This window comes from Mobula hypostoma, chromosome 20 (genome assembly GCF_963921235.1).
Source record: "Mobula hypostoma chromosome 20, sMobHyp1.1, whole genome shotgun sequence".
In the NCBI taxonomy this organism is placed as follows: domain Eukaryota; kingdom Metazoa; phylum Chordata; class Chondrichthyes; order Myliobatiformes; family Myliobatidae; genus Mobula; species Mobula hypostoma.
In genome coordinates, this window is record NC_086116.1 from 13,183,701 (window position 1) to 13,209,946 (window position 26,246).

Genomic DNA, 26,246 nt, shown 5'->3' on the forward strand with positions numbered 1-26,246 from the left:
AGTCAGAAGCTACCGTGCTGTTTTCATGGCTGGAGAGTTAGAGTAATGAGGAGAGAACTCTAAGGGTTGCCGACTTTGACATGTGGGACACTGGGAGGATATTTAATTGAAGTGTATAAACTATTAGAAGTCTAGAAAAGAGAAATAGAAAGGACTTATTTTCCTTCGTATAGGGGTTAGTAACCAGGGGTTGGGCAATAAAGTTAGGTAGACTGGTGAAAGAATTAGAAGGGAGTTGAGTAAAAATATTTCACTCAATACATATTGAGGGTCTGGAACCCACTGCCTGAAAGGATGGTGGGGGCAACGCAATTGCTGCATTTAAAAAGTGACCCGAAGTGCTGCCAAACAGTCACAATTTGCAAGATCCAAAGCTGGGAAGGGACATTAACACAAAATCTGTGTTTGGTCAGCTTGGCTATAAGGGGCCAAATATTCTCTTTCTTTACATAAATGTCCCTGATTCTACGATGTGAATTTGAGGGGAACCCACTGTTAGGACAGACATGGGTGTGAGGGCTTTGTTAGTGTTAGGCTGGGCATAATGTAGGGACATTCACTGTTGGGCCAAGTATAAAGGTCTGATTAAGGGGCAGTTCTATGTCAATGGGGAGGCAGAAGGGCTATTCCCTTTAAGGAAAGGCTGATATGCTGAACACCAACAAAGCAACAGTTAAAGAGATGCCTGATTATCAAAAGCAACACACACAAAATGCTGGAGGAACTCAGCAGGTCAGGTTGCATCTATGAAAATGAATGAACAGTTGATGTTTCGGGCTGAGACACTTCTCTAGGACTGAGAAGGAAGGGAAAAGATACTAGAGTAAAAAGGTTGGGTGGCGGGGGGAGAAGGAGGCTAGCTGGAAGGTTATAGGTGAAGCCAGGTGGGTGGGAAGGGTCTAGGGCTGGAGAAGCAGGAATCTGATAGGAGTCCTTCTCAGTCCTGAAGAAGAGTCCTGGCCTGAAATGTCGACTGTTTATTCATTTTCATAGGTGTTGCCTGACTTGCTAAATTCCTTCAGCATTTTGTATGTGTTGCTTTAGCTTCCAGCATCTGCAGACTTTCTCATGTCTACGTCTGATTATCAATCCTTCCATACCTTGGTAACTCTGATGCAGGAAAGCAGCAGTGAAGCTGATGGTTGAGTTCAACAAACTGATTGTAACTTCTTTCAATGAAGGTTGCCTCACACTGTCCCTCTCGTTCCACTTGAATCTTGTAAAACTGAAATGAGATCAGATGCATAGATCACTGGGCATGCAGGAAAATCAAATAGATTACTCCTGGAAAATTTCTGGCTGAATAATTGTGTGGCAGGAACCTGGCACTGCAAATTCCAAGATCTCGACACAGATTCTCATTACCGAGCATATGGCATTTGACAAGCAGCACTCTTGAGCTATTCAAAAGTAGATAAAATGCATCTTTCCAGGCCTCCGCATCTAACGCATAGTTATCAGCTGTTCCCAGCTTGCTCTTTGCAAAATAACTGCATTTCCAGAACTTGCAGATAAAACGAAAGGGAATCATATTTGTGAGAGGGCTACACTGGAGCATACAGCTTCTCATCTGCAGCATAGTCATTTACAGCATCAAATGGACAGCCAAGTCAGAAAGCTTTCAGATCTACCTGCAAGGGAAATAGGTCCTCTTATGTGTCAGAGTGGTTCAATTAAAATATGCAAATATATGTGGAATTAATTTCCTCCAGCTGTGTTGGATTATAATATTGCTGTACTAATCAGCATTAGGCTTATCCCTATAGATATTGAAAAGAATATGGAACAAATGCAAATAGAGCATTGATAACCATTGGACTCATCTTAACTGTTGGCAAAGCCGTCTACTCCTCTCGTATTTCTATAACTAATAAATTTAATTGTTTGAAAAAAATGTAGACGGCATCTACTGAAAGCATCATTTCTTCCAAGTTGCTTGCCGCCGTCTTTTGGGAATCAGTTTTCATTTCTGTGGGAATTTAAGGGTAATCTCTGAAAATTTGCAACCCCACCTGTGGCAGCTCAAGTCTATAACTTAGTAATGAATCAGTGAGTTATGCGGGTAAAAGAGCCTCCATTTTGAATGGGTGCCTGGCTCATCTTAGTTTATTTCACTTCGTGAAACAACAGCTAAGGTACACTTCACTTCAGTGCTCTTGCTCAAATTCTACGCTAACAATAAACTTCCCATAAGACATAGGAATAGAATAAGGCCATTTAGTTCATTGAGCCTGCTTCAACATTTGGCCATGGCTGATTTCCCTTTGCCTTCTCTTGCCTTCTCTCTGTAACCTTTTACTTCTTAAATAATTCAGAAGCTATCAGCCCCCACTTTAAATAAACTCATTGACGTGGCCTCCACAGCCATTTGTGGCATTGAATTACAGAGATTCACCACCCTCTGGCTAAAGAAATTCCTCCTCATCTCTTTTATAAAGGAATTCCCTTCTAATAAAAGGCTACCCCCTCTGGTTCTAGGCTCTCCCACTGATGGAAACATTCTTTCCACATACACACTATATAGGCTTTCAATATTCTTAACGATGCTGTTTGGTTTAGCTGTAAACATATGTATGGATGAACGACAATTAAACTTGAATTTCAATTTATTTCAGTGAGAGCTCTCTCCCTACCCCCACTTCCATTCTTCTAAATTCCAGCAAGTACAGGCCCAGAGCTATCAAATACTCCTCATACATGAAGTCGTGAGGTAAAAAGCAGGAGTTGTTATGGATTGAGTGTGGGCTTTGTACAACCTGCACGTGCGTTGTGTTACGCTGTGAGGCAAAGAACAGAATCTTGAAACTGTGTCCCTGCAAATCCAATGGCAAAAACATGCAGTTGTTGGAAAACTGATGTAAAAGCACAAAATACTGTAAGTTCTGACGTGCAGCGGCAGCAACAGTGATGAGGCTTAGTTGGAGGGTCTGATGAAACACTGTTTCTTTCTTCTTCGATGTTCTTCAGAGGATTTCCAACATTTTCCTTATTTTATCTCCACAAACCCATTTTATTTTCTAAAAGATAAACAATTCGGAGAGAGGCTGTTCATCGTTTTTAGGCTTGACGGGCCAAATGGCCTAATTCTGCTCCTATATCTTACGGTCTTGTAGATTGTGGTTGAGAGGGAAATGGATCAGTAATGATGAAATGGCAGAGCTAAATGACCTAATTCTACTCCCACATCTTGTGGTCTTATGGTTTCATTAAAACTCAAATTGCAAAATGTTCTTGAGGAATCTTATTAAAGATTCTAGCTTTATTCAGTTATTGTATATCTGATTGATTTACTACAGTACTCACATACTCCTTATGAGGTGCTATTTTCTTCTCAAAGCCACACACTAATGCAGTCCTTATGAGACCGTCTGTCTGTAACGTGTACGTTTCTGGTGCAAAGGATAGAACCGGCTGGATATTTGCACCTGCAAATTTCTTCTGTGCCATGATGTGGGCGAAAAAATTAATTTTCACTGGTAGACTTTTCAGACTTTCTTTAATGAGGCTGTAGGCGAAAAAAATACCATATTACTAGTCAGTGTCAAAGAAAGTCAAACCTGATAATGACCTGTAAATACTACAGGAAAACCATTGCCCTCAACACAGGCTTGGAATTTACTTCCAGTCATAATGTGCTTTTGCTTTAGTTGAATTTTATATATTCTGTTCAGTGATGTCAATGACAAATAAATATTATCCAGACAGATTGACTCCTGGACTATGAGGGGAACTTAAGTTATTCATGGCCTTGTATGGCCATTATAAATCCTGTAAAGGCTGTAGTTAAGTTTGGACTCTCATTTCTCAGTCACAAGTTAGTAGAAGGCTCGGACAGCCTAATTTACTGAATAATCACTACAAAATGTTATTGTTTTGTTTAGAGATATGGCATGGTACAGGCCCTTCTGGACCAACAAGCTGACTCCGCCCAGTTACACCTATGTGACCAATTAACCAATTAACTCGTCCATCTTTGGAATGTGGGAGGAAACAGGTGCAGCCAGAAGATATCCATGCGGCCACAGGGAGAACGTACAAACTCCTCGCAGGCAACGGTGGGAAATCAACCCAGGTCACTGCCACTGCAATAACATCACGCTAACCTGCCACCCTAAATGATTCATAAGTTTTCTGTGCTCGGTGTCAGATGTAGGAGGTCCTGGAGTCTCCTAGCCTCTCGAATGGCCATATGTCCTGGTGGGGAGTTTGCTAAGGCTACCGGGGAGAGTTTAAACTAGGATTGCTGGGGGGTGGGAACCGAACTGAAGAGACTGGGGAAGAGGAGGTTGGCCCACAAATAGAGCAAGCTTGTAGACAGTGCGGGAGGGAGGATAGGCAGGTGATAGAGAAGGATGCGCTCAGACAGAAGGTTTGAGATGTATTTATTTTAACGCAAGGAGTGGTGTGAACAAAGCGGATCAGCTTATAGCACAGATCAGTACTTGGAACTATGATGTGGCGGCCATTACAGAGATTTGGATGGCTCAGGGACAGGAATGGTTATTTCAAGTGCAGGATTTTAGATGTCTCAGAAAGGACAGGGAGGGATGCAAAAGAGGTGGGGACGTGGCACTGTTGATCAGAGATAGTGTCACAGCTGCAGAAAAGGTGGGCGCCATGGAGGGATTGTCTATGGAGTCTCTGTGGGTGGAGGTTAGGAACAGGAAGGGGTCAATAACTTTACTGGGTGCTTTTTATAGGCCGCCCAATAGTAAAAGGGATATCAAGGAGCAGATAGGGAAACAGATCCTGGAAAGGAGTAATAATAACAGAGTTGTCGTGATGGGAGATTTAAATTTCCCAAATATCGATTGCCACCTCCCTAGAGCAAGGGGTTTAGATGGGGTGGAGTTTGTTAGGTGTGTTCAGGAAGGTTCCTTGACACAATATGTAGATAAGCCTACAAGAGGAGAGGCTGTATTTGATTTGGTATTGGGAAATGAACCTGGTCAGGTGTCAGATCTCTCAGTGGGAGAGCATTTTGGCGATAGTGATCATAATTCTATCTCCTTTAAAATAGCATTGGAGAGAGATAGGAACAGACAAGTTAGAAAAGCATTTAATTTGAGTAAGGGGAATTATGAGGCTATCAGGCAGGAAATTGGAGGCTTAAATTGGAAACAGATGTTGTCAGGGAAAAGTACAGAAGAAATGTGGCAAATATTCAGGGGACATTTGTGTGGAGTTCTGCATAGGTGCGTTCCAATGAGACAGAGAAGTTATGGTAGGGTACAGGAACCGTGGTGTGCAAAGACTGTAATAAATCTAGTTAAGAAGAAAAGTAAAGTTTACAAAAGGTTCAGAGAGCTGGGTAATGTTAGAGATCTAGAAGATTATAAGGCTAATAGGAAGGAGCTTGAGAAGGAAATTAGGAGAGGCAGAAGGGGCTATGAGAAGGCCTTGGTGGAAAGGATTAAGGAAAACCCCAAGGCATTCTATAAGTATGTGAAGAGCAAGAGGATAAGACGTGAAAGAATAGGACCTATCAAGTGTGACAGTGGGAAAGTGTGTAAGGAACCAGAGGAAATAGCAGAGGTACTTAATGAATACTTTACTTCAGTGTTCACTATGGAGAAGGATCTTGGTGATTGTAGTGATGATGCAGCAGATTGAAAAGCTTGAGCATGTAGATATTAAGAAAGAGGATGTGCTGGAACTTTTGGAAAGTATCAAGTTGGATAAGTCGTGGGGACCAGATGAGATGTACCTCAGGCTACCGTGGGAGGCGAGGGAGGAGATTGCTGAGCCTCTGGTGATGATCTTTGTATCATCAATGGGGACGGGAGAGGTTCTGGAAGATTGGAGGGTTGTGGATATTGTTCCTTTATTCAAGAAATAGAGTAGAGATAGCACAGGAAATTATAGACCAGTGAGTCTTAACTCAGTGGTTGCAAAGTTGATGGAGAAGATCCTGAGAGGCAGGATTTATGAACATTTGGAGAGGTATAATATGATTAGGAGTAGTCAGCATGGTTTTATCAAGGGCAGGTCATGCCTTATGAGCCTGATTGAATTTTTTGAGGATGTGACTAAACACATTGATGAAGGAAGAGCAGTAGATGTAGTGTATATGGATTTCAGCAAGGCATTTGATAAGGTACCTCATGCAAGGCTTATGAGAAAGTAAGGAGGCATGGGATCCAAGGGGACATTGCTTTGTGGATCCAGAACTGGCTTGCCCACAGAAGACAAAGTGTGGTTGTAGACGGGTCATATTCTGCATGGAGGTTGGTCACCAGTGGAGTGCCTCAGGGATCTGTTCTGGGACCCTTATTCTTTGTGATTTTTATTAATGACCTGGATGAGGAAGTGGAGGGATGGGTTAGTAAGTTTGCTGATGATACAAAGGTTGGGTGTGTTGTGGATAGTGGGGAGGGCTGTCAGAAGTTACAGCGGGACATTGATAAGATGCAAAACTGGGCTGAGAAGTGGCAGATGGAGTTCAACCCAGATAAGTGTGAAGTGGTTCATTTTGGTAGGTTAAATATGATGGCAGAATATAGTATTAATGGTAAGACTCTTGGCAGTGTGGAGGATCAGAGGGGTCTTGGAATCCGAGTCCAAAGGACACTCAAAGCAGCTGCGCAGGTTGACTCTGTGGTGAAGAAGGTGTACGGTGTTTTGGTCTTCATCAATCCTGGAAATGAATTTAGAAGCCAAGAGGTAATGTTGCAGCTATATAGGACCCTGGTCAGACCACACTTGGAGTACTGTGCTCAGTTCTGGTCGCCTCACTACAGGAAGGATGTGGAAACCATAGAAAGGTGCAGAGGAGATTTACAAGGATGTTGCCTGGACTGGGGAGCATGCCTTATGAGAATAGGTTGAGTGAACTTGGCCTTTTCTCCTTGGAGTGACGGAGGATGAGAGATGACCTGATAGAGATGTATAAGATGATGAGAGGCATTGAACGTGTGGATAATCAGCGTCTTTTTCCCAGGGATAGATAGGGCTTTTAAAGATAGCGGAATGAAGGGATATGGGGAGATGGCAGGAAAAGGGTACTGATTGTGGATGATCAGCCATGATCACAGTGAATGGTAGTGCTGGCTCGAAGGGCTGAATGGCCTACTCCTGCATCTATTGTCTATTGGGATGAAATGGTTGCAACAAGCGGACACAGATTTAAGGTGCTGGGGAGTAGGTACAGAGGAGATGTCAGGGGTAAGTTTTTTATTCAGAGAGTGGTGAGTGCGTGGAATGGGCTGCCGGCAACAGTGGTGGAGGTGGATGCGATAGGGTCTTTTAAGAGACTTTTAGATAGGTACATGGAGCTTAGTAAAATAATGGGCTATAGGTGAGCCTAGTAATTTCTAAAGTAGGGACATGTTCGGCACAACTCTGTGGGCCAAAGGGCCTGTATTGTGCTGTAGGTTTTCTATGTTTCTATGTTGCTTTCAGCTCGAAGTATGTTTTGAACAGGAAGGAAGGTGCCTGTTCCATTGGAAATGATTGGGTCCTTTATTAATAACAGCAGGACTGAGTGTGTGGGAAGGGCATTTCAGCTTCAGAAGAGTTACAAATAGTTCATCACTCCTGGCTACAAATAGCTGGTTGCTCCTGCACTATAAAGCACATTGAAATGTATTGATCTGCATTTATGCAGTGATGGCAATGTAACATTTAGCCTTGAGCTGTCAGTTCATTTTCACTGTTTACTCTCAAGCCGAGGGCTCTACTAATTACCATATTGCTGCACGTTCAGTTATTGCACTTGAATCCCAATGAATCCACTTTGCTAAATCTGTCTTCTTTGCACAAAATGAAGAATGATATTGCAGAGACTGTGACCATTTGGCCCATTGTATTTCCGCAGTCCCATTTTATACAATTTCTATAACATATTCATACCTAATATTACATGCATATTTTATAAATGTTATATTTAATATTAAACACTTTGACATATTTCCCCCCAAATCCTATTAAATTTTCTGAGAATTGTTGGAAAAGTCTTATTCCTTGGCCTTATTATTTTGATCGATTTATCTTCATTAAAGTCACCACGGAGCGCTATTGTAATTAATTCTGCAAGTGGAAAATTATTCTTTTGAATTCATCAGAGTTGAATTTAGACACAGAGTGAGCTGAGGATATTAAAGCAGTAAATGGGACAAAAGTTCCGGCTTCAACCTTGTGAAGTACGAGGTGGCCTGTGCATCCGAGTCCATCGGCCGCAGATTGTTGTAAACATACTTCAGGTCCTGGACCTCAGTCAGCTCAGGCAGTCCAGCTGACAGCATCTAAGGCAGACAAGAATGGAAGACCTGTGATTACTAAATTATAGTCACCTCTATAAACACTAATTACAGACAGACTGTGGTATTCGTGTCCTCACAGCAGCTTGTGAGATGCTGGAGGTTTGACACAGTCTTCTGTTACTGGGCCTCTTTTTGTTTGGCCAGCAAGCCATTATCCTTCTTATACCTTATGCTAGTCAGGGTGTGAAATCACTGGAGCGGGACATCTTCTGGCATCCACCATTACTTATAACTTTTCCTGCAGCTTGGAAGTCAAGTACTGCTTACTAATCAGCTGCCATTGCAAGGTGATAATGGTGAATCAGTCAAAGCCGAAGTTAAATTAAATTTATTATCGAAGTATGTATAGGTCACCAAATTCTATCTTGAGTTTCATTTCCTTCAGGCGTTTACAAGAAAATAAAGAAATTCTATAGTTGTACATTCATGCTTTGTAAATAAAATAAGCCTTTGAATTTTTGAAAGACCTATACATAAAAGACTAATAAACAACTGATGTGCAGAAGAAGACAAATAGTGCAAATAAAACAAAAATAGATTATACTGAAACATGAATTGTAGAGTCTATGAAGGTGAATCTACAAAATGGAAAGCAATTAGGCATTTGGAGATATCCAAGCTGCAGTTTCTCACCAGCGTGATGTAAAGGTGACAAAAAAAGGAGGAACAGAGGTAATTTAATTTAACTTCGGAGGTTAAATACATTGTAAGTGGAAAGTTATTCTTTTGAATTCATCAGAGTTGAATTTAGACACAGAGTGAGCTGGGGATATTAAAGCAGTAAATGGGACAAGAAGTTCCGGCTTCAACCTTGTGAAGTACGAGGAAGTTAATTTAATTTAACTTCAGATACAGTTAATTACAGGGAACGACTACGACCAAGAGCTAGGATAAGAGGCTCTGAGTGTCCAGTGTGTTGGTGTGGGAAAGCGTTTTCCAGCATTAAAGGTTTATGAGTCCACCAAGCAAAGTTGAGGTGCTATTCCATCCCAGTGGATGAAGATGAGATTACTTCACCAAGCACAGATGATGTGGTCTTTTCAACTACTGATTCACAAGCCGCAGCGATTCGCTCTGGAGAGAGTCATCATACTCCAGGTCAGACGAGAGATAACCCAGGTCAGGTTTCAGACCACAGTACCCAGGTAGATCCTTCACATGATGGCGGTGGTGAGGAGGTAGAGAAGAAGAGGAAGGTCAAGTGGCCAGCAATGGCAGATGAGAAGGCTTGGCGTGTATTTGATGAGGATATCAGTATGATCTTGGAGAACACTCTCAGGGGAACATCGAAGAGAAAGTTGGAAGTGATGGGCGATATGATTTACGATGTTGCAAAGTACAGGTTTGGTTTGTTTGAGTGGAAGAAAGTAAAGCCTACACAGCAACCAAGCAGGTACCAGAAGGAGATTAGTAGGTTGAGGAAAGAGCTTAGATCGTTGAGACAGAGGTGGAAAGTAGCAAGTGAGGTTGACAGCCAGGGCTTGCTGATCTCCAAGAGCATTTTCGAATAAAGTTAGCACCGCTCCGTCGTACAGAGTCACAACGTGAAAAGAGAAAGAAGAGAGAGAAGCCAAGAAAGTCGTTCTTTGAGAACCCTCACGAGTTCACAAAGAAACTGTTTGAACAAAGTAAGAGCGGGCAGCTTAACATCTCTCAACAAGAACTTGAGGATCAACTAGCAAGCACCTCTCTAACGAACAGCGGGAGGCTCCTTTGCTTGACATTTCAGGGCTTGTGAAGCCTACCAAGCCAGGAGTGAAGTTCGATCTGTCAGAACCCAAACTGGCAGAAGTCGAACGGTTCATCAGAAAGGCAAGGTCAGGCTCAGTGCCAGGACCTAATGGAGTGCTGTATAAGGTGTTCAAGAAATGTGAAGAGCTGAGGAAATACTTGTGGAGATTGTTAATGGTGGTGTGGAGACAAGGTGTTCTCCCTTTGCCATGGAGTGAGGCTGAAGGAATAGACATCCCGAAGGAAGAGAATTCTTCTACATTGAATCAGTTCTGACCAATTTCACTCCTGAATGTAGATGGGGAGATTATGTTTGGCATTCTGGCAGAAAGAATATCTTTATTTGTGATAGAGAATGGATTAGTAAATACATCTGTGCAGAAGGCGGGAATACCAGGCTTCCCAGGATGCCTAGAACATTCTAGTATGATATGGCATACCATCCAGGAGTCAAAAAGGTTGAAAAGAAATCTGGCTGTAGTTTGGCATGATCTGGCAAATGCGTATGGTTCTGTTCCCCATGTCCTGATTGAGTTTACGATGGAATTCCTATGGATTCCTGCTAAGCTGAGGAACTTTGTTATGCAGTACTACAACGATTTCCGGATGAGGTTTTCCACTCAGCAGTTTACAACTAGGTGGCAGAGCTTGGATGTTGGAATCCCAATGGGATGTGCGATTTCACCCATCCTTTTTGTGTTAGCCGTGGAGGTCATTGTGAGGGCTGCAGAATCAGTGGGACCAGGTGTTGCACTTGAAGGCGGAGGGGAGTTACCACCAATACTAGCGTTCATGGATGATCTTACCCTTTTGGGTCCCAGCACGGAAGCAGTGGAAAATGTAAAATCTAGACTCGAGGAGCTAATGGATTGGGGAAGAATGAAGTTCAAGACCAAGAAGTCAAAGAGCCTTGTTCTTAGGAGAGGAAAGCTGGTTGACTTTCATTTCACCCTTTGTGGAGAGGAGATTCCATCCGTTCAGGACCAACCAGTTAAGAGCCTCGGGCAATGGTACACAGAGGAGCTGAGAGACATCAAGAGGGTTCAAGAGACAGGAGAACAGATCAGCAGAGGTCTGATGTCTGTTGACAAGTGTGGCTTGCCTGGCAAGTTGAAATTGTGGTGCTTGCAGTACGAACTGATGCCACGGATAATGTGGCCGCTAACTGTCTATGAAGTGGCAATGTCCCATGTTGAGGCAATGGAACGGAAGATCAACAAGTATGTGAGGAAGTGGCTTGGAGTACCGAGCAGCCTCACCAATGTTGCAATCCACAGTAGCCAGACAAAGCTTACCATCCCAGTGCAATCCCTTGTTGAAGAGGTCAAGGTAGCCAACGTAAGATCATTCTTGATGCTTTGAGACTCAAAAGACCCTGTTATCAAGAACATCCAGCCGGATGTGAGATCAGGCAGGAAGCGGTCAGCCCGTGTAGCAGTTGATAAGGCAGAGTCTAGATTGAAGCACAAGGAGATAGTTGGGGCTATCCAGCTAGGCCACCAGGGTCTTAGATGGACAACCCACCAGTGGTGGTCATCTTCTGCAGGTAAGGAGCGCCGTGAGCTTGTAACACAAGAAATACATAGAACATAGAATAGTACTGCACAGTACAGGCCCTTCGGCCCACAATGTTGTGCCGACCCTCAAACCCTGCCTCCCATATAAACCCCACCTTAAATTCCTCCATATACCTGTCTAGTAGTCTCTTAAACTTCACTAGTGTATCTGCCTCCACCACTGACTCAGGCAGTGCATTCCATGCACCAACCAGCTCTCTGAGTAAAAAACCTTCTTCTAATATCCCCCTTGAACTTCCCACCCCTACCTTAAAGCCGTGTCCTCTTGTATTGAGCAGTGGTGCCCTGGGGAAGAGGTGCTGGCTATCCACTCTATCTATTTCTCTTATTATCTTGTACACCTCTATCATGTCTCTTCTCATCCTCTTTCTCTCCAAAGAGTAAAGCCCTAGCTCCCTAATACGAGAGGTAGAAGAGGAGAAGAGGTTAACTTGCCAAACAAGGGGCTTGGACCCGGTGGGAAAGTGTTGAACAATGACACCTACCTTGGAATGTTCTGTGGCAGATGGAACCGCTCCGTATTTCTTTTCTATACAGAGCAGTGTACGATCTGCTCCCAACACCTGCCAACCTCAGCACCTGGTATGAAGATAAGACAGACAGGTGTGCTGCTTGTGGCGAGAAGGGAACACGTCAACATATTTTGAGAGCATGCAGGGTCAATCTTTCCAGCAGCATGTACACTTGGAGACATAACAACGTTCTCAAAGTTGTGACAGAAGCGGTTGAGCAGAGAGTACTGCAGCACAACTTATCTCATGTCCCATGCTGCACAGAACATCACATATCACTTGTGAAAGAAGGCTCCAAGTCAAGGGTGTACAGTGCAGGCCCACGATCAAGCATACTTTCTTCAGCCAATGATTGGTGTGTCAAGGCTGACCTGGATGGGAAAGACATTTTCCTGGAGCAAATAGTTTTCTCCACATTGCGTCCAGATATAATCTGACGCCAGTAAAGAAGTGGTTATTGGTGAACTCACAGAGCCCTGAGAAGACAACATCGATGCAGCCCTTGAGCGCAAGTTAACCAAGTATACAGAATTAAGATCAGAGTGCAGAGACAGAGGGTGGAAGGTCTCATGTTATCCATTCTAAGTAGGCTGCCATGGGTTTATTGCATTCACTCTCCAGAATTGGCTGCGTGACCTTGGCTTCACTAGAAGAGAGTTCAAGTCAACCAGCAGGGCTGTAGCTGAGGCAGCAGAGAAAGGATCAGCATGGGTGTGGACCAAGTATGTCCAGAGGGGCAGATAGTCAGACAGTGTATACATATCTTGCAAACCCTTCAGTAGTTGCATAGGCACCTGAAAAGTAGACTACCTGTTGGATGGAAGTGACCAACAACTCTGATAGAGGCTGATGCCAAGTTTTTAAGCTCACCAGTGGGAGGTGGTGCTTTAGCACTGCTGGCCCACCACCTCGAGGGAGTCTTGATCATAGGCGGGCCGAAACTCCTGAAGACAGGTGGCAGATCAACTGATGATCCCACTGGTGATAGCACAGGACAGTTAACATCTTAGTCCACGTGTATTTTTTTAACTCTACGGTGTTTATGAGTGTCAAATAATGTACAGAAAGGGAAATAAAAGAGAGGGGGAAGGCAGATTAGTAGAAGAGAGTGACAGGCAGACAGGGAAAAATTCTTTAGTGGCATTTCACCAAATAGAGGACTGTAAATCCACTGTTTAAATTATTTACATTCTGCAGTTGATTGGACGGATGCTCTGTGCCACGGGTGCCTGATTTCATTTTAATTAATTACTTAAAGAGCAAGGAAGATCTGAATCTGTCAACGTCTTACCAAAGGATCAGGTAAGATGTCTTTCATTTTAACAGACTCTCAGCAGGCTGGATATTTCACTATGGTATCAAGCTCAATGGAGTTGACTGGACATTCTACATGTGACTATACAGTGATCTTCAGTCTGTGAGTACTGGAGAGAGGGCAGCTTCCACCACATCCACTGAACACGTATCTTGACTGGTGGCATCATGGTCTGGTACGTAATTCAAATGCACAGGAATATAAAAATCTACAGAGAGTAGAGGAATCATTGCAGGCACATCCTTCCCCACTACCGGCTATTATCTATATGCCCCGAAAAGATAAAGTCGAGTTTGTTGTTATATGCATTAGTACATGTATGCTCTGGGGTAATAACAATCCTACTTGCAGCAGCATCACAGACACATAGTATAAGCAGCAGTCACAAGTAAAGCGTAAGTCAAATGCGACGTTTGCAAAAAAGAACGCAATTGGAACAAATAAAAGTCAATTTTAGTGCATAGTGATTAAAGTGGTCATAGTGTTTCTAAACTCTTCAGATTACGGTTATATCGGTTGCTTCAAGGACTGAATAAGTTAAGGGAAATATTTATTCTTGAACCTAATGGTGTTGGAATTCAGCCTTTGTACTTCCAGCCCAGTGGTCACTTTGGGAAAGTGACACGGCCTGGATGGTGGCAATATCTGTCATCAAAATAACCTCTTCCCTTCAGCCATTTGGTTCTTGAACCAACCTGCACCACCCCAACCACTACCTTTGTATGTCACACGATGAACACATTGCACTGCAATGGATTTTATTTGTTCTAATTGTGCTCTTTCTTGTATAATTTTTTATAGGTTTTTGTTTTTCTTGTTAATATCATGTCTCTAATTTTATGCCTATGATGCTACGGCAAGGAAGTTTTTCATTGCATAAATGCATACAAGTACTTATGCACATAACAATAACTCCACTTTGACTTTGAGGTGACGAGAGAAGCCATGGGATGCTGGTGATCTGTCCACACATTCCCCAGCAATGGGCTGCAATGATTGTGCCAACCGGAATGTAGCCCTGAATGGCACATCTCTGCAGCTCTCACCCCAGGCTGTCCAAAACCTGGTCCTCACAGGAAGTCTTTCCAATCCAAGCCATGGGATCATTCATTGCTGGCTCACAACACAGCTGTGTAATAAGTAACGCATCTCTACCACATATACAATCTAATGGCCCTTTTTACTGCTCTTGTTCTTGGGAACACATCCTGATCGATAATTGCAGTACCAGTGACCAGTGAAAAACGACACTGCACTTCTTTCACACACTTACCATGTTCAGCAAGTTACAAATAAAGCAGCCCTTCCCCATTTAGTCAGTGAAGATATTACCCACTCTGGGGGAGGGGGGTGTCAGCATTCATGCTGTTGAACTCTTGAACTAAAGGGGATAACCTTACTGAACTTCATTTGCCCCGCCATTGAAATATTTCCACAATGAATGGACTCCCTTCCAAGGACTCTTCATCACATGTTCTCAATAGTCATTTTGCTTATTTAGTTCTGATTATTATTTCTTCTCTTTGTATTTGCACAGTTTATTGTCTTTACACTCTTATTAAACACCCCATTTGGGCAGTCTTTCATTGATGCTGAGATTATGGCTATTATTGTATAGATTTATTTATTTATTTATTTATTGATAATGGAATAGTCTCTTTGGGCCATGCAATCTCCTGATTTACTCCTAGCCTGATCACGGGACAATTTACAATGATCAATTAGCCTACCGGCCGGTACGTCTTTAAACTGCAGAAGGAAACCGGATCACCCGGAGGAAACCCAGATGGTCACAGGGAGAACGTACAACCTACTTACAGGCAGTGGGGGGAATTCAACTTGGGTCGCCTGCACTATAAAGCATTGTGCTAACCGCTGCTGGTTATTTCTTCAGCGGTTTGAACGGGGCACGACTACTCAAGCGCGTGGAGGTTGGCCAGTGAGAACAGCGGGAAGAGTTTAAAAGTGAGGAAGCCTCCCGGACGGCCACACCTGCACCAGGTGCGTTGAGCTGCAGCTCCTAAGGGACCGTATTAGGGAACTGGAGATGCAGCTCGATGACCTTCGTCTGGTCAGGGAGAGTGAGGAGGTGATAGAGAGGAGCTATAGGCAGGTAGTCAATTCGGGGTCTCAGGAGACAGATAACTGGGTAACGGTCGGGAGAGGGAAAGGCAAGAAGCAGATGCTAGAGAGTACCCCAGTGGCTGTACCCCTTAACAATAAGTACTCCTGCTTCAGTACTGTTGGGGAGACGGCCTACCTGGGGGAAGCAACAGTGGCCGTGCCTCTGGCACAGAGTCTGGCCCTGTGGCTGAAAAGGATAGGGAAAGGAAGAGGATGGCAGCAGTGATAGGGGACTCTATAGTTAGGAGGGCAGACAGGCAATTCTGTGGATGCAGGAAAGAAACGCGGATGGTAGTTCGCCTCCCAGGTGCCAGGGTCTGGGATGTTTCTGATCACGTCCACAATATCTTGAAGTGGGAAGGAGAACAGCCAGAGGTCGTGGTACATATTGGAAACAATGATATAGGTAGGAAAAGGGAGGAGGCCCTGAAAACAGACTACAGGGAGTTAGGAAGGAAGTTGAGAAGCAAGACCTCAAAGATAGTCATCTCGGGATAATGCGTGGCTAAGGGATTGGAACGGGGGCAGGGATTCAGATTTCTGGATCATTGGGACCTCTTCTGGGGCAGGTGTGACGTGTACAAAAAGGAAGGGTTGCACTTGAATCTGAGGGGGACAAATATCCTGGTGGGGAAGTTTGCGAAAGGTTATTGGGGAGAGTTTAAACTAGAATTGCTGGGGGGTGGGAACCAAACTGAAGTGACGGAGGAAAGGGAGGTTTGCTCACAAATAGAGAAAGCTCGGAGATAGTGCGAAAGGGAGGAAAGGCAGGTGATAGAGAAGGGATGCACTCAGACGGATGGTTTGAGATGTGACTATTTTAATGCGAGGAGTATTATGAATAAAGCGGGTGAGCTTAGAGTGTGGATCAGCGCTTGGAGCTTTGAGGTTGCGGCCATTACAGAGACCTGAATGGTGCAGGGGCAGGAATAGCTACTTCAAGTGCCAGGCTTTAGATGTTTCAGAAAGGACAAGGAGGGAGGAAATAGAGGTCGGGGTGTGGCACTGCTGATCAAATATAATGCCATGGCTGCAGAAAAGGAGGAAGTCATGGAGGGGTTGTCTACAGGGTCTCTGTGGGTGGAAACTAGGAATAGGAAGGGGTCAATAATTCTACTTGGTGATTTTTATAGACCACTCAATAGTAACAGGGACATCGAGGAGCAGATAGGGAAACAGATTCTGCAAAGGTGCAATAATAACAGGTTTGTTGTGGTGGGAAATTTTAATTTCCCAAATATTAAATGGCATCCCCCTGTAGTGAGGGGCTGAGGTGGGGTGGAGTTTGGTAGGTGTGATCAGGAAGGTTTCTTGACACAATATGTAGATAAGCCTACAAGAGGAGAGGCTGTATTTGATCTGGTATTGGGAAATGAACCTGGTCAGTGATCACAATTCTATCTACTTTACCATAGCATTGGAGAGGGATAGGAATAGACAAGTTAGGGAAATGCTTAATTGGAGTAAGGGGAACTATGAGGCTATCAGGCAGGAAATGGGAGGCTTAAATTGGAAACAGATGTTGTCAGGGAAAAGTACGGAAGAAATGTGGCAAATATTCAGGGGATATTTGTGTGGAGTTCTGCACAGGTACGTTCCAATGAGACAGAGAAGTTATGGTAGCGTACAGGAACCGTGGTGTACAAAGGCTGTAATAAATCTAGTCAAGAAGAAAAGTAAAGTTAAAAAAACTGGGTAATTATAGAGATCTAGAATGTTGTAAGGCTAGCAGAAAAGAGCATAAGAATGAAATTAAGAGAGTCAAAAGGGGCCATGAGAAGGCCTTGGCGGACAGGATTAAGGAAAACCCTAAAGTATTCTACAAGTATGTGAAGAGCAAAAGGATAGGACGTGAGAGAATAGGACCAATCAAGTGTGACAGTGGGAAAGTGTGTATAAAACTGGAGGAGATGACAGAGGTACTTAATGAATTCTTTTCTTCAGTATTCACTATGGAAAAGGATCTTGGCGATTGTAGGAATGACTTGCAGCGGACTGAAAGGCTTGAGCATGTAGATATTAAGGAAGAGGATGTGCTGGAGCTTTTGGAAAGCATCAAGTTGGATAAGTTACTGGGACCGGATGGGATGCACCCCAGGCTGCTGTGGGAAGTGAGGGAGGAAATTGCTGAGCCTCTGGTGATGATCTTTGTATTATCAATGACAATGGGAGAGATTCTGGAGGATTGGAGGTTTGCGAATGTTCCCTTGTTCAAGAAAAGGAGTAGGGATAGTCCAGGAAATTATAGACCAGTTAGTCTTACTTCAGTGTTTGGTAAGTTGGTGGAGAAGATCCTGAGAGGCAGGATTTATGAACATTTGGAGAGGCATAATATGATTAGGAATAGTCAGCATGGCTTTGTCAAAGGCAGGTCATGCCTTACGAGCCTGATTAAATTTCTTGAGGACGTGACTAAACACATTGATGAAGGTAGAGCAGTAGATGTAGTGAATATGGATTGTAGCAAGGCATTTGATAAGATACCACATGCAATGCTTTTTGAGAAAGTAAGGAGGCATGGGATCCAAGGGGAAATTGCTTTGTGGATCCAGACCTAGCTTGCTCACAGAAGGCAAAGAGTGGTTGTAGATGGGTTATACTCTGCATGAAGGCCATTGACTAGTGGTGTGCCTCAGGGATCTGTTCTGGGACCTCTACTCTTTGTGATTTTTATAAATGACCTGGTTGAGGAAGTGGAGGGATGGGTTAGTAAATTTGCTGACACAATGGTTGGGGGTGTTATGGATAGTGTGGAGGGCTGTCAGAGGTTACAGCGGGACATCGATGGATGCAAAACTGGGCTGAGAGGTGGCAGATGGAGTTCAACCTAGATAAGTGGTTCATTTTGGTAGGTCAAAAATGATGGCAGAATATAGCATTAATGGCAAGACTCTTGGCAGTGTGGAGTGTCAGAGGGATCTTGGGGTTCGAGTCCATAGGACACTCAAAGCTGCTATGCAGTTTGGCTCTGTGGTTAAGAAGGCATACGGTGCATGGGCCTTCATCAATCATGGGATTGAGTTTAAGAGCCGAGAGGTAATGTTGCAGCTATATAGGACCCTGGTTAGACCCCACTTGGAGTACTGTGTTCAATTCTGGTCGTCTCATTACAGGAAGGTCGTGGAAACCACAGAAAGGGCGCAGAGCAGACAGACAAGGATGTTGCCTGGATTGGGGAGAATGCCTTATGAGAATAGGTTGAGTGAACTCGGCCTTTTCTCCTTGTAATGACGGAGGATGAGAGGTGACCTGATAGAGGTGTACAAGATAATGAGAGGCATTGATCGTGTGGATAGTCAGAGGCTTTTTCCCAGGGTTTAAATGGCTAGCATGAGAGGACATAGTTTTAAGGTGCTTGGAGGCAGGTACACAGGAGATGTCAGGGGTGAGTTTTTTATGCACAGAGTGGTAAGTGCGTGGAATGGGCTGCTGGCGGCTGTGGTAGAGGCGGAAACGATAGGGTCTTTTAAGAGACTCCTGGATGGATACATGGAGCTTAGAAAAATAGAGGGCTATGGGTAACCCTAGGGCAGTTCTAAGGTAAAGACATGTTCGGTACAGCATTTTGGGCCGAAGGGCCCGTATTGTGCTGTAGGTTTTCTATGTTTCCATATTTCTACTACAGCGCGGCCCTGTTATGGTTATTATTCTATTATGGATTTATTCAGTATGCCCACAGGAAAATGAATCTTAGGGTTGTATATGGTGACATATATGGATTTCAATAATAAAATTTACTCTGATCTTTGAACTTTTGAGGGATTAGGATGGGAGTTAAGCTCGGCCCTTATGGGGGAGTCAGTATCCCACCTCTATACATTCCCTGCAAATCTGCTTCACAGCTGCAAGCTGAGGTACAGACGTGCTTTGAGAACATTTTCCCATTATTGGAAAATCTCATAAGTGAATTATTGAGAGCTTTCTTTGGAGGCTGTCGAAAAATTTTACTGACATTCTTCTAATTCGTGAGAACACTGTGATAAGTGGATCCTGAAAAATTTAGAACGTAAACATCCTCCAATTGGGAAATATTAATCACTTTTTTCCCTCCGCAGTGTCTAAACATGACGATACAGACACTGTAGATTCTGCAGGTTGGAGAAACAAAATGGTCAGGTATGCCCAGTAAGTCATCATCCCACCCTTATCTGGTTCCTGTTATCATCTTCCTGACTTATCCATTTATCATCGGCTATCCTCTGTCTGCACCTCCACCCTCCCTCCCACCTGAACCAGGATCAGAATCTGGTTTAGTACCACCACATGTACTGTGAAATCTGTAAAAATTACTGTAAGTTTCAAGAATAAATAGTGCAAAATGGAATAGTGAGCCAGTGTTCATGGACCGTTCAGAAATCAGATGACGTAGGGGTTAATGCTGTTCCTAAAACATTGAGTGTGTGTCGTCAGTCTCCTAAACCTTTTCCCCAATGGTAGTATCAAGAAGAGAGGATGTCCCAGATTCTGAGCTTCTTTAATGATGGATGCTCCCTCTTGGTGCTCTATCTGGCTGTTTTTCTCTTTCCTTCTCAGTTTCTACTTAGCATCCACTAGCCACCAACTCCTGACTCCACTTGTTACCCGTCCATACCATCCTCGTCCGTCCACCATCCTCCTGCTCATCAGGTTCCACCTACCATCTGCCAGCTCCTGACTCACCCCACCCTCTCAATTCTTTTTACTTTCCGCCTCCCCCTCTACACTCTCAGTCTTGATGCAGGGACTTAATGCCGAACTGCAAGGAAATGCCACTGACTGGCATATTCCAGGGTGCAGGAGCAGGTGCTGAGGGACGCACTGAAGCTCGGTGGACCTAATGCAAAGGATCTTCATGGAAGGACCACAGTCTAGTCTCCTTCTGCTACAAAACGTGGAAGGGCTGAGGTTAGTGGAGAAATCCCTCAGACATTGAAAGCATTTATCACCTCAGAGTGGCAATGTTCACAACCATGGACTCCGCTGCACAGCAGATTTGGCAATTGCGCTCGTGAATATGTACGTGTCAGCTAATCGTTATCTAACTATGGTGGTATTTAACTCCCTTCCTATTGTTGCAGTGTGTGTCGGGACTTGAGCAAAGCACAGCAACGTTATGCTGCCTGCTTGCATTCGGCCTTGTGAGAAAAGTTGACAATCGTGTCAACTAACGCTGAAGACCATCAGTATTCGTTTTATATTTAGATGTTCCTTTCAGCCGCAGTGTTGGCATCTAGTTTTCTATTTGAGAGTTTCGATAATGGCCCAGTTTGACCTAGCGTTTATTGTTTTCTTTTCCCTTAAACCCATGTTTGCATTAGAGTTTGTGAACTAGCAACCTGCTTCACTCTCTCTCTCTCCACGCTTGGGCCATATCCAAACAGACAGACAGCAAGTTTCGATTACACAAAGATGGACCCAGCAGAGAGGGGACAGCTGACCTTGGCCCTGAGATTCATTGGCCAAGTAGGGGACAAGCTACAGGCAATTGAATCTGTTCTCATGTTAGTCTCATGTCGACAAGCCCAAACTCATCTAGAGGAACAGGAATCATCCCTCGCAGCAGCTGTCCATGAACTCACTGCAGACAATCGGACTCAGGTGTCTGTGATTTCCGCTGTCACGGCCGCTGTCCATAAACTCACTGCAGACTGTTAATAGCATTCTTGCCAACACAATTCAGCAGCCTCTGGCCGCCTCAGTCCCACTCCCAGCATCTCGCAGGCCCTCCTTTTCTCCTGCCTTCGGATCCCCATAGACCCCCATGTCTATACATTAACCAAGTATTCCACCACCAGGCAGAGACTCTGGTGATCCCGATGGCTGCAGGAATTTTATTACCCAATGCGAGCTGAAATTACAAGCACAGCCTGGTCGCTTTGGTGATGATGAGTGAAAGCTGGCAAACATGGTCAATCACCCAGATGGTCCTCCACACAGCCGATTAAACGCCTAACGGGAGCAAAGATACCTTGCAGCCCAGTCGTTCAGGCATTTTGTTGCAGAGTTAAGGAGGGTTTTTACCTTCTGGTATGGGGTCAGGAGGTCAGGAAGCTGCCCACTGACTCCTGGATTTGTGCCAAGGCCAAGGGACGATGACGGCCTATGCAATCAAATTCCACCCACTTGCAGTAGAAGTGCAATGGAATGAGATATCTCTCTTCACTGCCTTCCAGTGTGGACTGAACAGCATGAGAGCACTGTCCATGATGAGCAGGATAGTCTGAATGATCTGATTAATCTGGCTATTTGATTTGACGACCGGGTAACAGAGTGGCGCAGGGAAAGAGTATCTCAATCTTCCTACGCGTCTTCTAATCACCGTCTTTCCTTGCCCTTGCCTTCTCCCTCATTACCCAGCACCCAGCCCATGGAGGAGCCTATGCAAGTGGGGTGTATAAGCCTGTCTCAGGAGGAAAGAGAGCAGCACAGGAGAACAGGTTCCTGCCTCTGTTGTGGTGATCCGGGATATTTCCGGCAACCATGTGTCAAACATCTAGGAAAAGAGGGTACCTGCAACGGGGAGGGGAGTTCTGACAGGGTGTTTCTCTCTTCATTCAGTTTCCTCTAACTGTGTAATGCTTACAGCTTCTTTATTGTGGGGTCTCGAACCCATGAACTTAAAGCATTTATCGATTCTGCTGCAGCCAGCAATCTTACGGACATCTCTCCAGCTCAAAGATGGGGAGTTCTGACTGGGGAATTGAATGAAAAGATTGATGACAAGGCCCTGGACAGTTGACCTCTGGGCAGGGGCTAGATGGCTTTGTGAAGGGCAGATCGTGTCTAACAAGCCTGATAGAGTTCTTTGAGGAGGTGAACAGGCATATAGATGAGGGTAGTGCAGTGGATGTGATCTATATGGATTTTAGTAAGGCATTTGACAAGGTTCCACACAGTAGGCTTATTCAGAAAGTTAGAAGGCATGGGATCCAAGGAAGTTTGGCCAGGTGGATTCAGAATTGGCTTGCCTGCAGAAGGCAGAGGGTGGTGGTGGAGGGAGTACATTCAAATTGGAAGATTGTGACTAGTGGTGTCCCACAAGGATCTGTTCTGGGACCTCTACTTTTCGTGATTTTTATTAACGACCTGGATGTGGGGGTAGAAGGGTGGGTTGGCAAGTTTGCAGACGACACAAAGGTTGGTGGTGTTGTAGATAGTGTAGAGGATTGTCAAAGATTGCAGAGAGACATTGATAGGATGCAGAAGTGGGCTAAGAGGTGGTAGATGGAGTTCAACCCGGAGAAGTGTGAGGTGGTACACTTTGGAAGGACAAACTCCAAGGCAGAGTACAAAGTAAATGGCAGGATACTTGGTAGTGTGGAGGAGCAGAGGGATCTCGGGGTACATGACCACAGATCCCTGAAAGTTGCCTCACAGGTGGATAGGGTAGTTAAGAAAGCTTATGGGGTGTTAGCTTTCATAAGTCGAGGGATAGAGTTTAAGAGTCGCGATGTAATGATGCAGCTCTATAAAACTCTGGTTAGGCCACACTTGGAGTACTGTGTCCAGTTCTGGTCACCTCACTATAGGAAGGATGTGGAAGCATTGGAAAGGGTACAGAGGAGATTTATCAGGATGCTGCCTGGGTTAGAGAGTATGCATTATGATCAGAGATTAAGGGAGCTAAGGCTTTACTCTTTGGAGAGAAGGAGGATGAGAGGAGATGCGATAGAGGTGTACAAGATAATAAGAGTAATAGATAGAGTGGATACCTAGCGCCTCTTCCCCAGGGCACCACTGCTCAATACAAGAGGACGTGGCTTTAAGGTAAGGGGTGGGAAGTTCAAGGGGGATATTAGAGGAAGGTTTTTTACTCAGAGAGTGGTTGGTGCGTGGAATGCACTGCCTGAGTCAGTGGTGGAGGCAGATACAGTAGTGAAGTTTAAGAGACTACTAGACAGGTATATGGAGGAATTTAAGGTGGGGGCTTATATGGGAGGCAGGGTTTGAGGGTCGGCACAACATTGTGGGCCGAAGGGCCTGTACTGTGTTGTACTATTCTATGTTCTATGTATGTTCTATGTTTCCAGTGAACCCCTCAAACTTGTGCTCAAAAGCAACCCTAGTGAAGAACTCTCCTTCTATCTGGTTGATTCACCTGAACTGCCACTGGTGCTTGGTCTCCCCTGGTTATCCTGACACAACCCATGGATTGATTGGTCTCTGAAAGCCCTCCAAGAGTGGGGACTGGCCTGTCTACCTGTCTGGGTCCAGCTCAAGCTCCGTTCCATGAACCCCCTCCTTTGTCAGCTAAGGCTGAATATGCTGATCTCCTTGAGGACCTTCAGTAAAATGATGGCCACCTCCCTGCTCCCACACTGGGCACTATATGACTGTGCCATAGACCTCCTAACTGGCACTAGTTCTCCCGGGGGCCAGATCTTTTCCCTCTCTCGTCTTGAAATGGTTGCCATGGAAGAATATATCAAAGAGGCATTGGCCATGGGATTTATCCATCCATCAACCTCGCCAGCAGGAGCGGGCTTCTTTTTTGTGAGCAAAAGAGATGGTAAGCTTCAGCCCTGCATTGATTATTGGCCTCTGTATAATATCACTGTGAAGAACCACTATCCTCCTCCCCATCTGGCGTCTGCACTCGAACATCTCCAGGAAGCAACCATATTTTCCAAAATTGATCAGTGCAATGCTTAGTCTGGTTTGTATCAGAGAAGGGGATGAGTGGAAGACAGCTTTCGACATCTCTTATGGCTACTATGAGTACCTTGTGATGGCCTTTGGACTCACCCATGCCCCGCTGTTTTCCAGGCTTTAATTAACGATATACTCAGGGAGCTGTTAAACCAGTTTCTTTTTGTGTATTTAGATAACATCCTTGTCTATTACTGCTCTCATCAGGAACATGTTCAGCATGTCCGCAGACTAATCAAACGACTCCTCGAAAATAACCTGCGCGCCAAGCCTGAGAAATGCGAGTTCCATAAAGACCAGGTGCTGTTTTTGGACTATATACTTACTCCATCCAGTGTTCAAATATAGTATCTGATCGTGGATCACAGTTCCCTTCCTTCTTTTGGAAGGCTTTCTGCTCTCCTGTAGGAGCCACGACCAGCCTCTTGTCTGGTTTCCACACCCCATCCAATGGCCAGACTGAGAGAGTGAACCAGGCGTTGGAGATGACCCTGAGCTGCATTGCCCCTTCCAACCCCATGTCTTGGAGCTGCCAAATGGTTTGGGCAGAGATCGCCACAATAACCTCCAGTCATCCTCCATGGGCATGTCGCCCTTTGAATGCCAGAAAGGATTCCAGCCACCACTCTCCCCTGACCAGGAGATTGATGTAGGAGTTCCTGCTGCTGAACCGTTGATCCAGCGCTACAAGCGCACCTGGAGATGAGCCAGGGCTTCTCTGCTACATGCTCAGAAACAACGTGCCTTTCAAGCCAGGAGAACAGGTCTGGTTGGCATCAGTGGATCTTCCCCTGAAAGTCAAGAGCTACAAATTGGCTCCATGCTACATTTGTAGTGGAAAAGGCTATCAACAAGGTCTCATACAGATTGCTTCTGCCAGCAATAATGAAGGTCCACCCAGTATTCCATGTTTCCCAGCTCAAGCCAGTTACTACCTCTTCCCTGGTCCCAGTCACCCACCACCCCTCCTCCCCGCTTGCTAGATAGTTCCCTGGTCTATATGGTGTGGCATCTCCTGGCATCTGGCCTGGTGGATTGTGGATTGTGGATTGTGGATTGGGAGTGGTACGGTCCTGAAGAACATTCTTGGATCCCGGCAAAGGACATCTTGGACAAATCGCTCACCAGGACTTACAACTGACACAGGCCTGTGGTACCTCAGGAACTGCACCCTGTCACAACTACCGACTTGGCAGCACAGCAGACTCGGCAATTGCGCTCGTGAATATGCATGTGTCAGCTAATTACTATTTCATTATGGTATTTATCTCTCTTCTTTTTATTGTTGAAACTTGACCAAAGCACAGCACCGTTATACCGCTTGCTTGCATTCGGCCTTTCCCGAAAAAAGTGGACTATCGAGTCGACTGATGCTGAAGACCAGCGCAATTCATTTTAGATTTAGATATTCCTTTCAGCCATAGTGTTGGCATCCAGTTTTCTGTTTGAGAGTTTAGTTAATGGCCCTGTTTGGCTGAGTGTTTATTGTTTTCTTATTCCTTAAAACACTTTTCACTTTAAAGTGCGTGAACTATCAACCCACTTCAGTCTCTCTCTCTCTGTGCACATGGGCCTTATCCAAATGGACTGACACAATGATGTCATTTTTTTTTAAGAAGTGTTAAAATGACTGGAATTATTGATCAAATGACCCGAGAATATATAATATCTCTTTGCACTGGATTGTCATTTTGTACAGTATATATATTGTATTATTAATGAAGTTTATTTCTAAGATAAAGAAGAAACCCTTTTCCCTTCACGATGCTGCTTGACCTAATGAGTTCTTCTGGCACCTTCTATTCATGGACAATTTGAAATTATATTCTCCTTCATCAGTTTATATAGGCATCCATTAGTCTCATGAGTCCATGGATTGTATGGAAGACCAGCAGTTGCCCATGCTGCAAGTCTCCCCTCTCCACGCCACCGACGTTGTCCAAGGGAAGGGCATTAGGACCCATACAGCTTGGCACCGGTGTCATCGCAGAGCAATGTGTGGTGAAGTGCCTTGCTCAAGGACACAACATGCTGCCTCAGCCAAGGCTTGAACTAGCGACCTTCAGATCACTAGACAAATGCCTTAACCACTTGGCCA

The 26,246-nt window shown here is 44.6% G+C and overlaps 1 protein-coding gene across 8 annotated transcripts in view; it reads right to left on the reverse strand.

The window, feature by feature from the left end:
* Positions 1-26,246, reverse strand: part of LOC134359336 (phosphatidylinositol 3-kinase C2 domain-containing subunit gamma-like) — a 285,734-nt gene that overhangs the window by 69,376 nt on the left and 190,112 nt on the right. For all 8 annotated transcript variants that reach the window (XR_010021088.1, XM_063072428.1, XM_063072427.1 and 5 more), the window contains exons 26-28: positions 8,134-8,243; positions 3,304-3,505; positions 1,101-1,225 (exon numbers count right to left, since the gene is read on the reverse strand). Coding sequence is in view for 7 of the 8 variants with exons in the window: in XM_063072428.1 (XP_062928498.1) it covers positions 1,101-1,225; positions 3,304-3,505; positions 8,134-8,243 (437 nt within the window). In the remaining variant the exon portion in view is untranslated. The remainder of the gene's footprint in view (positions 1-1,100; positions 1,226-3,303; positions 3,506-8,133; positions 8,244-26,246) is intronic.